At 42.4% G+C, this 17,496-nt stretch overlaps 1 protein-coding gene across 2 annotated transcripts in view; it reads right to left on the bottom strand.

Moving 5' to 3' along the window:
• LOC124804802 (protein white-like) overlaps positions 1-17,496 on the bottom strand; it is a 269,943-nt gene that overhangs the window by 200,328 nt on the left and 52,119 nt on the right. For both annotated transcript variants that reach the window (XM_047265138.1, XM_047265139.1), the window contains exon 2: positions 5,968-6,172. In XM_047265138.1, the coding sequence (XP_047121094.1) occupies positions 5,968-6,172 (205 nt within the window). The remainder of the gene's footprint in view (positions 1-5,967; positions 6,173-17,496) is intronic.

Genomic DNA, 17,496 nt, shown 5'->3' with positions numbered 1-17,496 from the left:
TTTACTTAAACAAAGTACACTGGTATCCCATGTTCACTGTTTCATAATAATCACCACAGTGCATTATTTAAACAACTACATTCCTGCTACTTACCAAGTCTCCATTTCACTGTAACTTTTCCCTGAATTATTACAGTATTAGAAACAATGTTCCAGCCGCTATGACGTCGCCATCAGACAGCCTCAGGGGACTGCGATTATGGTAGACTTGTAAATAATGTTTGTAAATAAATGTGCATAAACAGAATAAGAAATCCAGCACTGTTGTATTATACTACTGCTGTAAGCAATAATTATCATAAAATACCAAGGATTAAGCATCTGGAGCGACCTAAAGTAGACTGGCTACATCAAGTAACAGCAGATGCCCAGATGAGACATCTTACAGAACTATAATACATTCATGGATGAAGTGCTTTTCAAAACACTGTTATTGATACAATCGTGTCACTTGATTGATTGTAGTAAATCTATGAAGAAGCTGCCTCAGTAAAAATGATCCAATGGATAATTGGTGTAAGCTCCATGAGGCAGGAGCACTTCCTTCGAATTGTAACAGAAAAATTCGGAAAAAGGCAATATATTCCTAACAAAACGGTATTGCGTAAATTTAAGCAAACTGCATTGAACGAAGACTGTGATAGCATTATGCCACCACCATCATATATCTGGTGGAGCGGTCATAAGAATAAGATGTAAAGAAAAACTACATACAGAGGCATATATACAATCATTTTCTCCTCGATTTTTGGTATAAGAACGAAAATCGATAATACTCTTACCCCCCACCCAGTACTGTACAGTAGCTGCAGGATGTTCACAGTCAATGCTGTTCTCTATAGGAGGGTCGCAACACTAGTAGGCTGTAGCGATTTGCAGAACGACCTGCAGAGAACTGACGGCTTGTGTAGGGAATGGGAATTGGAGCTGAATGGAAATAAATGTAACGCGCTACATATAAACAGGCAAAAAGACCTGTCAGTGTACTATTACACTTTTATTCAATAAAACGGTTTGGTGCTATCGTCATATTGTATGCTGAATGAGGAGTGGGCGTACGTGGGAAAAGTTTGTCCTTCCTGGCGTTCACTCGTCCATTTCTCAATAATTTAAAAATCTATTCTTCTTTGCACTTTTTTCCAATCTCATCCATCAGTCCTTTCTGGTAATGATAGTACACCAGTCGTGAACAGGGCAAACAAGTGTAGTGTAGGCAATCTCGTTTTAGTACAGATTTGTTCTGTCTTCGAAGTGTTGTGGTGATTAAATGCTGTCTTTGACTCACCCTTAAAAATGGTTCAAATGGCTCTGAGCACTATGGGACTTAACTTCTAAGGTCATCAGTCCCCTAGAACTTAGAACTACTTAAACCTAACTAACCTAAGGACATCACACACATCCATGCCCGAGGCAGGATTCGAACCTGCGACCATAGCGGTCGCGCAGTTCCAGACTGTAGCGCCTTTAACCGCTTGGCCACCCCGGCCGGCGACTCACCCTTCCACATGACATTAACACTGCAGTAGAGGATCATATTATTTCGCCCTATTTCTGTGTATGTAGAGATGTTGTTTAGTGAATGAAACATGCCAATCAGTGTCTAAATGTTACTGTTGCAGCGTCATCGGTTTCCAAGAGAATATTATGCTACAATAACTCGAAATCAAACACCTACTATGTATCACAAACCCCTTTTCTTTTTAAGTACGGTATGTGATCTGAGCAGTACACAGGTAACATTATCGTCTTCTAGTACGTGTCCGAATACTTAATACCACATAATATAGATTACTAAGGTGGAAGCAAGTTTTCAAATAAGTTCGGTTAAGTGTTATGTATAATTTTCAATTTCATTTAAGAGTCCTGGTTGAGGCCAGTGCAGCACCGAAGGCTGCAACAAACCACTGTCTCTTCCAGCCACTGCTTGCTTATTCCCATGTCCAACGGAAGCCCTTGGCCGTTCCCCCACTCCCTTACGATGGTACCACTGGACATGCTATTGAGAAAATCACTCTACCTCCCGTCTCTGGGCGACTCAGAGGCGACGGTGTGAGGTGGCCGTGGCTGTGGATGCAGCAGGCAAATCCCTCACAGCAGTGAGGCGGTGCAGAGATCTCATGCACTTACAGAGTGAGCCATGAAGATATTTCTACCTCGTTGTAAATAAAGTGTGTACTTCTGTCTTCATAACGATATCCCCAATGATGGTGTTAGCAGCACCAGTGTGGGAAATTGTTTATAGTGTATTTCAGCAATGACTTGTATATGTGAACAAACTTGTCTTAAAAATGTGCCTACTTGGATTTATTTCATTTCCTGCTACTGTTTACAAGGCTACTATAACCTTGAAGTGTCAGAGTCCTCTAAGACAGCCTGATAATGAGGTCGTTGGGTGTTTACCATTGTTTTAACTTATTCACAATGCAGGGAGAGGTTTCTGACAATGAAATGTGAATTTGGTATGTGTCGGGAATGTATGTTGTAGTGATGCATCCTATTCCTTGACTGAGAAGCATCATGTCCTTAAATACACATGACAGAGAAAAGATATTGGTGGTTGAGAGTAGTCGACACGTGGTGAGCAACCAGCTGTTTGGAGGCGTTTTAAATCGTAGGTGCTGATACCAGAGCTAAGGATCCAGTGACTGTACGGAAGTGGGTAGCAGTCAGACAACCCTACCTGCTGTGGTAGAGATAGGAGTTCTCATGGAGCAGGCAGCACAGAAGAAAGAGCTCCAAGAAATCCAAGAATGCGAAATGTCAAAGATAACAAAGGTATTGTAATTATTAATCATCAAGTTGAACATCAGATCTATATGTATGTAGTACAGAGAGGCAGTATACAAGTTTGTACCTGTCCTCATTTATCAAGTAATAAGTTATAATTTTGAAGATCCCATAAGAAGGTGAATTTAATCTCACTTCTCATTTATGTGGTGGCATGAATGAGAACCGGAAGTTATTTTCAGCAGCTTTATCTGCAGCCTGTAAGGAGGTGAAATCGGAGCCATGTTGGAGGAAGAAGGCACACAGATTCATGGCAGAGACTATCTGGACCGTGATTAATAACTCTTAACGGCAGCCGATTATTCAGTAATCAACATTCATTTTATATAAAGGGAGTGCTCAGGTGCAAGAAGTGAAGTATAAAAAAAAAAAAACCACCATGCAGTCCAAGCCAACCTGAACACTTCAGTGTGTTTCAATAATGCACTGTGCTGGTAACTGTTAAACATTAAACCATAGGACACTGGCGTAATTTAAGTATTGCACTGTGGTAACGGTTAAACATTTAAGGTCTCATGTTTACGATAATGGATGGTGACCTTCAAAGGTGAATATCTGGAATACTGGTTGAAAACTGACACAAAACTGTAAATAAAAATGGAACGCGGCCTTACGTTAGAGTGATGGCAGAAAATGCTATTTGGCAACAATTACGTCATTAAACTGTAGAAATTCAGTCAATAGGATAAAGTCTCACCTTTTCCGCATATCTACTGTAGCATCGAAATGTCTGGAATCATTTTTGTCGTCATAAATTACAATAATTAAGATTAGGCTAAAAGCGGTTGATCATAAATTGGACTTGCATAAACATAACTTAACAGTTCAAGTGAGTGGTTCGCTTACATAAGGACATTAGGTCAAGTGGCTGACTTCTTTACATAATGAGAACAGTGGATCCATTGAACCAGTTAGGAGTGGAGGTGAAATTAAAAAGGACAGGTGATGTTTACTTACATAAGGATCACAGATGAATAGACTTGAAGCTGCCCTGTCCCACTAATGGCGCAGATCCTAATATGTGGGAAAATGGGAATCACTTGCTTGTCGTGAAGGTCTTCTACAAATCAGTTCTTTCTAAGTGGAACGTTTATTGCTTTACATGTCTCATTTTTTCAGACAACTCTTAATAGAAGAAAGAATTATGAAAACTCAGATCAGGTGAGAGAGGTAGAGACAATCCACGGAAACTGCGACTTTCTAGAATGTAAGTGGGAACGAGTGAAAAGACAGACTGTCTCACCACTTAATTTGCAGTATTGCACAGCCGTAGCCTCTAAACCTGTTTCACAGTCAGAGTGCTAAATGTAAAACCAGTGCTGATTATGGCAGTGCGTACACGCATTCCAAATCGGATGGACTACGATGCTGCCATTGTAGTGAGAGTTTGTTCCACTTATGGTCATTAAATGATGCATAAACTCACCAATTTGTCAATAAGTGCTTTCCAAATAATCCCTTCCTCTTCTTGCAGCGGTGTACCATAGGTCTCTAGAAGAGAGTAGCGTTCCAAAGGATTGTAAAAGGGCACAGGTCATCTCCTTTTTCAAGAAGGGACGTCGAACAGATGTGCAGAACTAAAGACCTATATCTCTAACGTCGATCAGTTGTAGAATTTACTCTGTAGGAATCAGCATGGGTTTCGAAAAAGACGATCGTGTGAAACCCAGCTCGCGCTATTCGTCCACCAGACTCAGAGGGCCATAGACACGGGTTCACAGGTAGATGCCGTGTTTCTTGACTTCCGCAAGGCGTTCGATACAGTTCCCCACAGTCGTTTAATGAACAAAGTAAGAGCATATGGACTATCACACCAATTGTGTGATTGGATTGAAGAGTTCCTAGATAACAGAACGCAGCATGTCATTCTCAATGAAGAGAAGTAAGAGTGATTTCAGGTGTGCCGCAGGGGAGTGTCGTAGGACCACTGCTATTCACAATATAGATAAATGACCTTGTGGGTGACATCGGAAGTTCACTGAGGCTTTTTGCGGATGATGCTGTGGTATATAGAGAGGTTGTAACAATGGAAAATTGTACTGAAATGCAGGAGGATCTGCAGCGAATTGACGCATGGTGCAGGGAATGGCAATTGAATCTCGATGTAGACAAGTGTAATGTGCCGCGAATACATAGAAAGAAAGATCCCATATCATTTAGCTACAATATAGCAGGTCATCAACTGGTAGCAGTTAATTCCATAAATTATCTGGGAGTAGGCATTAGGAGTGATTTAAAATGGAATGATCATATAAAGTTGATTGTCGGTAAAGCAGATTCCAGACTAAGATTCATTGGAAGAATCCTAAGGAAATGCAGTCCGAAAATAAAGGAAGTAGGTTACAGTACGCTTGTTCGCCCAATACTGCTCAGCAGTGTGGGATCCGTACCAGATAGGGTCGATAGAAGAGAGAGAGGAGATCCAATGGAGAGCAGCGCGCTTCGTTACAGGATCATTCAGTAATCGCGAAAGCGTTACGGAGATGATAGATAAACTCCACTGGAAGACTCTGCAGGAGAGACGCTTAGCAGCTCGGTACGGGCTTTTGTTAAAGTTTCGAGAACATACCTTCGCCGAGGAGTCAAGCACTATATTGCTCCCTCCTACGTATATCTCGCAAAGAGACCATGAGGATAAAATCAGAGAGATTAGAGCCCACACAGAGGCATACCGACAATTCTTTCCACGAGCAATACGAGACTGGAATAGAAGGGAGAACCGATAGAGGTACTCAAGGTACTCTCCGCCACACAGGTGGCTTGCGGAGTATGGATGTAGATGTAGATGTAGAAGTGCAATTTCTTGGAAGTTATGCTAAAGCACTGGTGTAAACAAATTGTTATTATTATATATCTGCTTGTTACGATGTTATTAATAAAATCTAGGCAACTGTGGTATGGTAAAATAGCAGTGATGGTATTTTTATTTGTCGAGTTTGGTGGAGAGGGCACAGTGAAAGTGGAGACTGAAAATCCACCAGTGTATTCAAACCGGACTACATGCTGAACAACGAACAGCAACAAAAAGACGTGAAAGAGGAAGGGGATCTAATTGCAAATGTGACCGCCCCTCCCCCGCGAACTGAGTCCGCTGGTCGCGTCCTGGTTCGCCGCCGCAACACGCGGCCGAGCACGGTCCTCGAGGCCCGGCGACACGTGGAGCAGGCGGGACACACTTACCGTCCCTGAGCAGCGGCTTTCCGTCCCGCCCCGAGCCGCGGCCGGAGCCCCCGTGCGCGCGCAGCCTCCTCCACGTGTAGGTTAGGCCCGGCGGCTGGCGCTTCGGAGCCCCCGGCGCCAGGCAGTCGGCAGCCTCCTCGGCGCAGGACGAGACCTCCTCTGCCGTCGAGAGGTCGCTCATGTCCAGCGCCACCGACGCCAAGTCCTGCGCGCAGTGCAGCTTCAGTATTCGGCCACGCACATGGCGCTCAAAATCTGTAACATTTCTCGCATCGCAAGCTAGTGAGTGATACGAATTGTTTTAACGGGGTAGGACGTCAAACGGGCCGACTTGGAGCAGGAGAGGCACCACAGGACACTTTATTTTCTACTGTCTATACTTTTACAAATAAATTCATAAAACTTTGTCAACATGACCGGGAAGGATTCAGGATTCACACTCATAGCAGTGGAACTGCAAAAACAGAACAAAATAAATTTTTTTTAGATATGAAATTTCATCATTTTTTGACTTACTGTTGGCTGCATTTGTTGTGTAACACTCCACCCGTCACTTATCTGGTTTTGGCGTGTGTTCACCCCAGGTAATTGACTAACAGATCAACAGAGAGTGCAAAACTGCCGCAATGTCGGATAACGCAAAGAAAGTAATAGAGCCCTGTGACTCCTGATTGAAATGCGGTGGCATTGTTGACATTGATTCAGAATTGATCCCTTTTAATTAAAAAGGGGTGGACATTGATGTTATGTTCAGCTATTGAACACCAGATGCAAATGTTGAACATAAAATTAATTAAGAAAGTGACTTGGGATTTCAACTACTCGATTGAAAACAGATGCAGTCGATTAGCACAGATTTATTTTAACTCATGACCTTCAATCATCACATCACATGACTCTCCTAACAGGCAGTGGTAATAAATTGCGTTTGCGCGGAGTAAAGCGCGATAAATCAAAAGTAATTCCTATCGACTGACCCAGGCGTAATGCGAAGTGCGAGAAGAATTCTACAAAAATGGCTCTGAGCACTATGGGACTTAACATCTTAGGTCATCAGTCCCCTAGAAGTTAGAACTACTTAAACCTAACTAACCTAAGGACATCACACACATCCATGCCCGAGGCAGGATTCGAACCTGCGACCGTAGCGATCGCGCGGCTCCGGACTGAGCGCCTAGAGCCGCGAGACCACCGCGGCCGGCAAGAATTCTACAACACACGGCCCATGACACCCTAGTGGAAACTTTGCCGACGTGATCTAACAAATTAATCAGTGGCCGGAGCGGGCGCAATATCACCGAATTCAGTGTGGCAGAGCGGCGTTGTTGTGTCGACGTCGGCCGACCTCGTGGTGCTGCGAGGCTGCGCTCGTCTATTCACTCCTAGCTATCTTGCTCAGTACATAGCTGAACCAAAACTTCCCATCTCCAAGCTCAATCGTTCCCTAAACTGCAGAGATGCTCACACTTTCTCAGGTAAGCTGAGTCAAGACCGCCACGTCCGCACTCTAGGCAAGCTGGGAACGGAAGACCACTACGGAGACTTCTCACAGTCCGCTCTTCGCCTCAGTTTCCCCTCTAGCAAAATCACTTACGCCAATTGCAGCGCAAGTCACGTTAATTATGTGTCACTTCCCAGTGCCGACCAGTGCCTGCTCTGGGAAGTGAACAAATTCCCACAAAATTTCCCTTCAACTTCTGTTATTTAGCTCCTCCCAGGCCACCCATCAAGGTTAGCGTCTGCACAAACACCAATTTTTCCGGGATTCTGACTCCCAGGAGAGTACTTCAAATTCTTCGGTCATACATTCCCATCAGAGGCCGGCGTATTTCATTCTGTCGCTCTTCACCTGATTTACTTTAGACTCTGCGGACCGTGAATTCAGCGTGAAGTTGCTATAGTCACGAACACGCATATTCTGACCTCTGTTGACCGCTCCACTGTAGCTTTGCGCGGCTTTCTCGCATGTTTCACTGAAAACGGGACGACGGACATTTATCAACAGGCGTATAAGTTCTCCGTCTGCTTCCCGGTACACCAGCATGGGGTCGGGGTCAACCACCCATGCTGTCACTCATCTTAAGGCGGCTGCAGGCCGCGCCCCGTTACCACTTTCTCAGAGCTTGAGCCGCCCTAAGCTGCCTATTGTCGCTTCCCTTCGCCGTTCCCCAGCCGGCCACGGTCAACTCTAAATATTTCCCTGGGGTAAACTAGCGTCCAGTAAATCGATGCATTTCCACAAACTTTTCATGCCGTGTGAATTACTTTAAAACCATCACCCGACATTAATTATTCCACTACATCCATACTATACCCTCTACAAGATGCACTGTGCCTTGTCAGTCATTTTGTTCAGCCCTACTGTTTGCTCAACGTGAGTTAGGTGATCTTTAATGACTTCATGTAAGGGGCATAGTTCTTGCCATGTTACAGTTGCTATAGGTACATTTTTCTTCACAAGTAAGACAGATTCTTTGATGAATTTTGCATAGCATAGAAACCATACTTACAGGTGTACGATACTCTAGAATTTTCCAAATCTATTAAAAACTGGGATAAAAATAGGGACAATTAACTACAAAATTTGATTTTTTTCTAAATGTAAAGTTTAAAACAAACAGCTCACTCATTTCTTCATAAATTAAATAGATTCTAGAGTTTCAGACACCTGTAAGTATGGTTTGTATGCTGTGCAAAATTCATCGAACCGTCTCTCTTACTTATGAAGAAAAGTGTACCTATAGCAACAAATGCAGCCAATAGCAAGTGAAAAAATGATGAAATTTCACATGTAAAAAAAAATTATTTTGTTATGTTTTTGAACTTCCGCTGCTACGACTGTGAATCCTGAATCCTTCCTGTTATGAATTTACTTGTAAAAGTATAGACAGTGGAAATTAAAATGCCCTGTGGTGCCTCTCCTTCTCCAAGTCGGGCCGTTTGGCTTCCTACCTCCCTTAAACTTCGTGTCTAATTAATATTGCCTTTCGGAACAGAACTGGAACCCAAAAATTTGCTTTTCGCAGGAAATACGAGAGACTGATAGAGTTACTAGGAGAGTGATGGCATGCAACAGATTTCTACACTCATCGAAAAAAGCTTTGCATAACCCCGGTTCTTAGAACTCCTGTAGATAGAGGTTTACAGTGGGTATTGTATCACAGACACAGTCCCTTTGACTGTTCAGAGAAGTCACTAAACGCCCAAAGATGTAAACAACCACGCATGAGCAGCGCCTATTAGACGGAGGGGGTCCGACAAGCTATCAGTTCCAGTCATTCCACCAGGAAGGAGGTACACGGCTTGTGTTGTGCCTGTAGTTCAACCATGCCTAGCCGGTCAATACAGCGGTTCGATCGCGTCCGCATTGTTTATTTTGTGTCAGGAAGAGCTCTCAACAAGGGAAGTGTCCAGGCGTCTCGGAGTGAACCAAAGCGTCGTTGTTCGGACATGGAGGAGATACAGAGAGCCAGGGACTGTCGACGACATGCCTCGCTCAGGCCGCCCAAGGGCTACAACTCCAGTGGATGACCGCTACCTACGAATTATGGCTCGGAGGAACCCTGACAGCAACGCCACCATTTCGAATATTGCTTTTCGTGCTGCTACAGGACATCTTGTCACGACTCAAACTGTACACAACAGGCTGCATGATGCGCAACTTCACTCCCGACGTCCCTGGCGAGGTCCATCTTTCCAACCACGACACCATGTAGCACGGTACAGATTGGCCCAACAACATGCCAAATGGACCGCTCAGTATTGACATCATGTTCTCTTCACCGATGAGTGTCGCATATGCCTTCAACCAGACAATCGTCAGAGACGTGTTTGGAGGCAACTCGGTCAGGCTGAACGCCTTAGACACACTGTCCAGCGAAAGCAGCAAGGTGGAGGTTCCCTGTTGTTTTCGGTGGCCATTATGTGGAGCCGACGTACGCCGCTGGTGGTGATACCAGGCGCCGTAACGTCTGTTCGATACGTGAATGCCATCCTCCGACCGATATGCAACCATATTGGCAGCATATTGGCGAGGCATTCGTCTTCATGGACGACAATTCGCGCCCCCATCGTGCACATCTTGTGAATAACTTTCTTCAGGATAACGACACCGTTCGGCTAGTGTTGCCAGCATGTTCTCCAGACATGAACCCTATCGAACATGCCTGGGGTAGATTGAAAAGGGCTGTTTATGGACGATGTGACCCACCAACCACTCTGAGGGATCTACGCCGAATCGCCGTTGAGGAGTGGGACAATGTGGACCAACAGTGCCTTGAACTTGTGGATAGCATGTCACGACGAATACAGGCATGCATCAATGCAAGAGGACGTGCTACTGGGTATTAGAGGTATCGGTGTGTACAGCGATCTGGACTACCACCTGTGAAGGTCTCGCTCTATGCTGGTACAACATGCATTGTGTGGTTTTAATGACCAATAAAAATGGCGGAATGATGTTTATGTTGATCTCTATTCCAATTTTCTGTACAGGTTCCGGAACTTTCGGAACCGAGGTGATGCAAAACTTTTTTTTAAATGCGTCTTATGCGTCGTCTGTACTTTCTCTTATACATAAATGACTTTCAACATGCAGTTCCAGAAGATGCAGATTTAGTTTTTCTTTCACATGATACAGAACTCAAGAAACAATACCAGAGAAGGAAAGTTGCTACTCACCATATAGCGGAGATTCTGAGTCACAATAGCCACAATAAAAAGATTCAGACAAGAACTCAAGAAACATCTTTAAAAGACAGTGAAATCTTTTGTCCAACGATTTTTTTATATGCCTTTGAAAGGTGCTTGAAATCATGCACAACTAATGAGGCACATCAAACCTTTCTCTAAGCTATTTTAGTTTTTACTTTCTTACTAAAAATTTGACTTTTTTCTTCAAAAAACTTCAACTTTTGAGTTTTGTTCAGAAATCATTAATTATAATAGATTTAAATGTAGATAGATATTCTGTTATTATAAAGAGTATACAGAGCTTCACAGAGCAGATATGTTTCAATTTATACTGCGATTTAGTATTTATTTTAATGTTTCTACATGGAAGAAGTAGTCCATAATTTCTACACCCACGTAACTTTTTATGAGCAAAGTGCCTAGCCTTTGAAGAGATGAACTTTTTGCACTTCATTTACATAGCTAGTAGCAGCTGATTATGAAGTTTTTCAAATCTTCCTCAAATTACTAATTACTTTTTTCTTAATTGCTCTGATTACCTGCAAACAATTTCGTTGCTATTTTGTCAGAAATTAGAATTTTTAGCCTGCAAAATATAGGTTTATTCTTTCAAACATGAAGACACTAGACAGCTGCTATTGATAATGCTATTTATTTACGTAATCAGTGCCGTAACCTGTTTCCGAGAGCTTCATCTTCAGACGCCTGTTCATATAAAAAAGCACATTTGTTGAACTTTAAACAAGTTTCGGCACACTGTGTCCCCTTGTGATGAAAGACTCTTAGGATGTTGGTTCCCTACGGTAAAAAAACGATGTTGGAAACGATCTATTTGTCCGTAATTATCCTTTGTAACGATCGAATACAATGCAAACAAATGTTTAACATTGGTTAGTTATAGTTATATCTTACTTACGTCGAAAATCCTGCGTAATTTTGTTGGAATGCTGTTACCTTTTATCCACGAAATACTATAGTGTACATGGAACACCTTTATCATTTGTACACAAACACATTACGAAACCACCATCCACAGACACACACGTTATAGCCACCTGGGAAATGTACACAAAGTTGGCGATATCACAAATACAACAGTGCTAAAGAGATTCTCCCTGAGACGTTACAATATGTACATCGATTTGCCAGCAGAAAACTTACAAAGAATAATCGTTACACTATACGCATTTAACAAGCAAAGAGCATTAATAAAAAATGAAATCAACAGACGAATCAGCCAGTTTGATAAGAAATGTTACTTAAATGATATTATGTAATTGTTGTGGTATACACATGGAACAAAATAGGTGGTGAAAATGTTAATATAATTTATAGTGTCGTATTAGTTATTTATCTATCGCCATTTATTTTGTTCCCTTGTGCATACTGCAATATTTGCATAACACCATTTAAGTAAAATTTCCTATCAAACTGCTTGCTGCATCTGTTGTCTTTATACCTAATTAATGCTCATTGAATGTTAAATGTATATTATGTAGGACCGATGGCCTTTGTAGTCTGGTCCCTTCAATCCCCACAAACCAAGCAACCTATATTATGTAACGAGTATTATTTGTATATTTTGTACTGTCCAATTAATGTATATACTGTGATTTCCCTGAGAGAGTATTTCTGTGGCATTGTTGTATTTAAGATATCGCGTACTTCGTGCACATATCCCATATGGCAAAAGCTTTTTGGTGTGTGTGTGTGTGTGTGTGTGTGTGTGTGTGTGTGTGTGTGTGTGTGTGTGTGTGTGTGTGGTGCGTTATGTAATGTGGTTACATATATACATATGAAACAGATAAGTGCTGATATACTCTACAGTATTTCGTGATCACTAGCCAACAATATTCCAAAGAAATTAAGTAAGATATAACTACAGCTAATCAGTCTTAAGTGTGTTTTTGCATTGTGTTCGATCATTATGAAGGATAGTTCCGTTCAAATAGGTCGTTTCTAACATCGTTCTTTAACGTACGGCATCACAATCCCAAGAATATTTCATCACAAGAGAGCATAAAGAATCAAAAGTAAACTTCCACAACTATACATCTCGATGTGAACAGCCATCTGAAGATAAACCTGGCGATTCAGAACTGGTTATGGCGCTGCTTAAGCAAATAAATCGCGTTTTTAATGGAGAGTGCTTGGTGTCTTCTTCTTTGAGAGAATTAACCTAAGGTTTTTATTATTATTTCCTCAAAACTAGACCTCACGTTGCTCATTCTGACATCCCATTTGTCCATTTCCCAGTCGTCGTTTTGCTATGAAAATACGGACAAAAGTCCATTCTGTAAATTTCAGGCCGTCAAGTTTTCTCTCCACTCCACCATTTGATCAAAAATCCATTAAAATGGGTTTCGCACAAATGAAACAATATAAGTAGATAGTTTTCGGGACTATAGATAGATCATAACCTTAAGTGGGAAGTCATTGCCTAGAACTAATAAAATACCTTCGTTTAGCTACATTTTTAGTAAGTACGATTATTGATATAAGTAATTTAAAAAAAGAGAAAGTGGGTTATTCTGCAGACTCCATTCACTAACAAGTTACGGAACCATTTTCTGAGCAAAATAGACATATGGGGATGATATTTTCTGAATACAGAAACTTCTTATTACGGTTATGTCTGGAGTTACTTCTATAACACACTACAGACGCCTCTTCAAAATCGGTGTTATTTTGGCAGCCTTTTTGCCTATAGATACAGGATGGTTTAGACAGCTTTTCTCTGTAACTTACAACGTAGTAATTGAAAGGAAATAGGTAAACGTAAGAAACTTGACTCTTTCTACGAAGTTACAAACATAGTTCACTTAGTTTTTTTGCAGATAGGAACAGTAACGAGTCATAATTTTTTTAAATAAAACACTTTTTTCCATCACGCTTCTGATGTATTTAGATAGATTCTGTACAATCCTATTTAAATCACATTCCTATTAATTCTATTTATGAACCTAGAACCAAAGTTGTAGAGATGGATACAATATGATGTACATAATAGGTTGTTCAAAAGAATGATCTGATGGTGGAATGTTCATTGAAGTGAAGTATTTAAATGGGCGCCTTCTAAACGGCCTGCGGATGGTATACACCATCCAGTCACATTAATGTGGTCACGTGTCAAAACCTGAATAACGACTTTTTGCAGAGCGAGAGATGCAGGAAGAGAGTCAGTGATGATGTGGAGGATACCGACAGGGCCGTGGAGCGATGCCGCGGTCAGCTGCACCAGGTTTCCCGGTTGAGGATCCATAGCGAGAACAGCCTGATCGAGGTGCTCCCGCAGTTTCTCGATGGAGTTTAAACCCGGGGAGTTTGGTGCCCAGGGGAGTGAGGTAAGCTCACCCCACTCCTCTTTGAGCCATGCGTGTACACAGCGAGATGTGTGACACGTTGCATTGTGCTGCTGGAAGATTTCAGGAAACGTGTCGCTATGATGCCAGAAAAAAAAACTTACTATATCGGTTGCTCTAAAGCGTCGTAGGGACGTCTTCAGGTTCCACTTTTATGGTGAAATGTCTTTAAATTTCGTAGTGGTCGAATAACGTTAGCAACGCACTCTGTTATCAACCCGAGACCAAATACAAAATACAAGCTAATTTCTCATGTCTGGGTATAGGGGATCTTTCACTTGAGACTGCAAGTGCATAATGCTGAATATGAACTGAAACAGTGTCAGCATTGGGTGTTGTACAAAAATTAATGCCAAGGTCCCAACGATCTCATGAAAAGATTTACATATCTCGATTACAATTGTTTATATATTTCTTTATTTGCTGTTACCTATCGAACACAAATATTGCCACAACATTTGATGATTTTTTTTTACAATGGACTTTCACTAAAATTAGCGATGAATTGTGGCAACCTTGCGTAACAATTCAGTCAAAAAACGTAGCTATGAAAAATAGACAATGCCACATGTGTGAGTATAGATGAATATATTTCAACTCACTCGTATGATGTATTCAGCTCAAAAATATAAATAACCGAAACGTTCATCCTTTCAGTCAGTGTACATTGCCTGCTGCTCTGTGGGAGGATGCAGAAGAGATTTTCGTGCGTTTATTTAACTAAAATAAAATTTCTTGCAATGTAAATTGTTCTTCTTCGAATACATTACTTCTCCTCTTTCCCTATGAACTTCCTTTGGTAACATAACACTTCGCAAAATTTTATTTTTCGTTGTTGCTGGTAACTAACATTAAGGTTACCAGATCGAAATTTCGAAAGCAGAAGACAAATTCTGGTGAAACTGCGACCGTTATAAATCTGTCCGAAAAGGTCAGCCACTCTGTCCCCTGCTCGCGAAATCCCATATTATAGGTTGCAGTCCCATGCCGGCCCAAAATTAATATCTGTCGGGAAGTCTCTTAGAATGTGTTTCTGTAGCTATTCGGAAAACGTTTCTGTGCGTGTTCTTTTATTTTTTGGATTCCTAAGGCGTCTGCCATTACCGTCGCGAATTGTAGACATTATAAGCGAGACGTGTCGGCAGTAGTGTCGCCAACAGTTCAAACGGTGGCTTCTTCACTGGCTAAGGACCGAAGACAACAACATCGATACATCAAACATTCAGAGAAGGCAGCATTCTAAATAATAATTTATGACATCGTTATGAAACACAGCGATAATATTTAATATTTAATACCTTGTGACTAAAATTGGAACTGAGACGTCTCATTAATGAATTACAATATCTGCAAATTTCGCTGCCATACGACAATTACAGCCCACACTAGGCCGCTGTCAGTAGCTGCACTGTAACTCCACTGCAGCAACAAAGAAATTGGTATAGCTATGTGTATGCAAATACATAGATATGTAAACTGGCAGAATACGGCGTTCCGGACGGCAGCGCCTGTATAAGACAACGTGCGTCTGGCGCAATGATCGGTTAATGCTGCTACAATGCCAGGTTACCAAGATTTAAGTGAGTTTGTATGTGGTGTTACAGTCGGTGCACGATCTATGGGACACAGCATCTCCGAGGTAGCGATGAAGTGGGGATTTTCCCGTACGACCATTTCACGAGCGTAAAGCCGTGAATGTCAGGAATCCAGTAAAACATCAAATCTCCGACATCGCTGCGGCCGGAAAAAGATCCTGCAAGAACGGGACCAACGGCGACTGAAAAGAATCGTTCAACGTGACAGAAGTGGAACTCTTCCGTAAATTGCTGCACATTACAGTGCTGGGCCATCAACAAAGCGTGAGAACCATTCAACGAAACATCTTCGATATGGGCTTTCGGAGCTGAAGGCATACTCGTGTACCCTTGATGACTGCGCAACACAAGGCTTTATGCCTCGCCTGGGCCCGTCAAAACTGACACTGGACTGTTGATGATCGGATGGACGTGTACGGGTATGGAGACAACCTCATGAATCCATGGACCCTGCATGTCAGGAGGGGACTGTTCAAGATGGAGAAAGCTCTGTAATGACGTGGAGCGAGAGCAGTTGGAGTGATATGGGACCTCTGGTACATCTAGATACGTACATAAACATACGTACATAAACATCCTCTAATCACCTGCATCCATTCATGTCCATTGTGCATTCTGACGGACGTGGACAATTCCAGCAGGACGATGCGACACCCCACACGTCCAGAATTGCTACAGATTTGCTCCTGGAACACTCTTCTGAGTTTAAACACTTCCGCTGGCCAGCCAACTCACCAGACCTGAACATTATTGAGCATATCTGGGATGCCTTGTAACGTGGTGTTCATAAGAGATCTCCACCTTCTCGTACTCTTACGGATTCATGGACAGTCTTGCAAGATTTGTGGTGTCAGTTCATGCCATCACTACTCCAGACATTAGTCAAGTCAAAGCCACGGGGTGTTGCGGCGCATCTGCGTGCTAGCGAGGGCCCTGCACAATATTAGTTAGGTGTATCAGTTTGCATGGCTCTTCAGTGTATAAGCACCCAGTACTTCTAAGTTACTCATATTGGCAGCAGTTCTTGTTTCGAATCCGGGAATGCTTAGTTTGCCTTCCTTGGTGAACTAATTTATTGCGATCTGGACTGCATTTTGTTAAAATGAAAGATAAATTATGGATGGACCGTGCAAATCGTGCTGCCAATCGTTTAAGGGGAGTTAGACCATCCATTTCTTGTCTTTGTTTCAATTCTCTACAATGGCTATTAGTGAATGATGTAATGATATCTATCAAATGGTTCAAATGGCTCTGAGCACTATGGGACTTAACAGCTGTGGTCATCAGTCCCCTAGAACTTAGAACTACTTAAACCTAACTAACCTAAGGACATCACACACATCCATGCCCGAGGCAGGATTCGAACCTGCGACCGTAGCAGTCGCGCGGTTCCGGACTGCGCGCCTAGAACCGCGAGACCACCGCCGCCGGCTGATATCTATCCCCTGGCAAAAATATTCATATTGTTCTATGATTTTATAACACTAAAAAATTTTGTATTCTGTTTTAAAGTTACACATTACGACACTTTGAAAAATACTTAATGTGGTGTCACCGCCAGACACCACACTTGCTAGGTGGTAGCCTTTAAATCGGCCGCGGTCCATTAGTATACGCCGGACCCGCGTGTCGCCACTGTCAGTGATTGCAGACCGAGCGCCGCCACACGGCAGGTCTAGAGAGACGTCCTGGCACTCGCCCCAGTTGTACAGCCGACTTTGCAAGGAACGGTTCACTGACAAATACGCTCTCATTTGCCGAGACGATAGTTAGCATAGCCTTCAGCTACATTTGCTACGACCTAGCAAGGCGCCGTATTTAATTGATATTGTGATTCTATTAATGTATCATCAAGAGCGATGTTCTACAAATTTCATTAA

Source organism: Schistocerca piceifrons, chromosome 7 (genome assembly GCF_021461385.2).
Source record: "Schistocerca piceifrons isolate TAMUIC-IGC-003096 chromosome 7, iqSchPice1.1, whole genome shotgun sequence".
NCBI classification, from domain to species: domain Eukaryota; kingdom Metazoa; phylum Arthropoda; class Insecta; order Orthoptera; family Acrididae; genus Schistocerca; species Schistocerca piceifrons.
The sequence above is the reverse complement of the archived record's forward strand: the minus strand, read 5'-3'. Positions and strand labels throughout refer to the sequence as shown.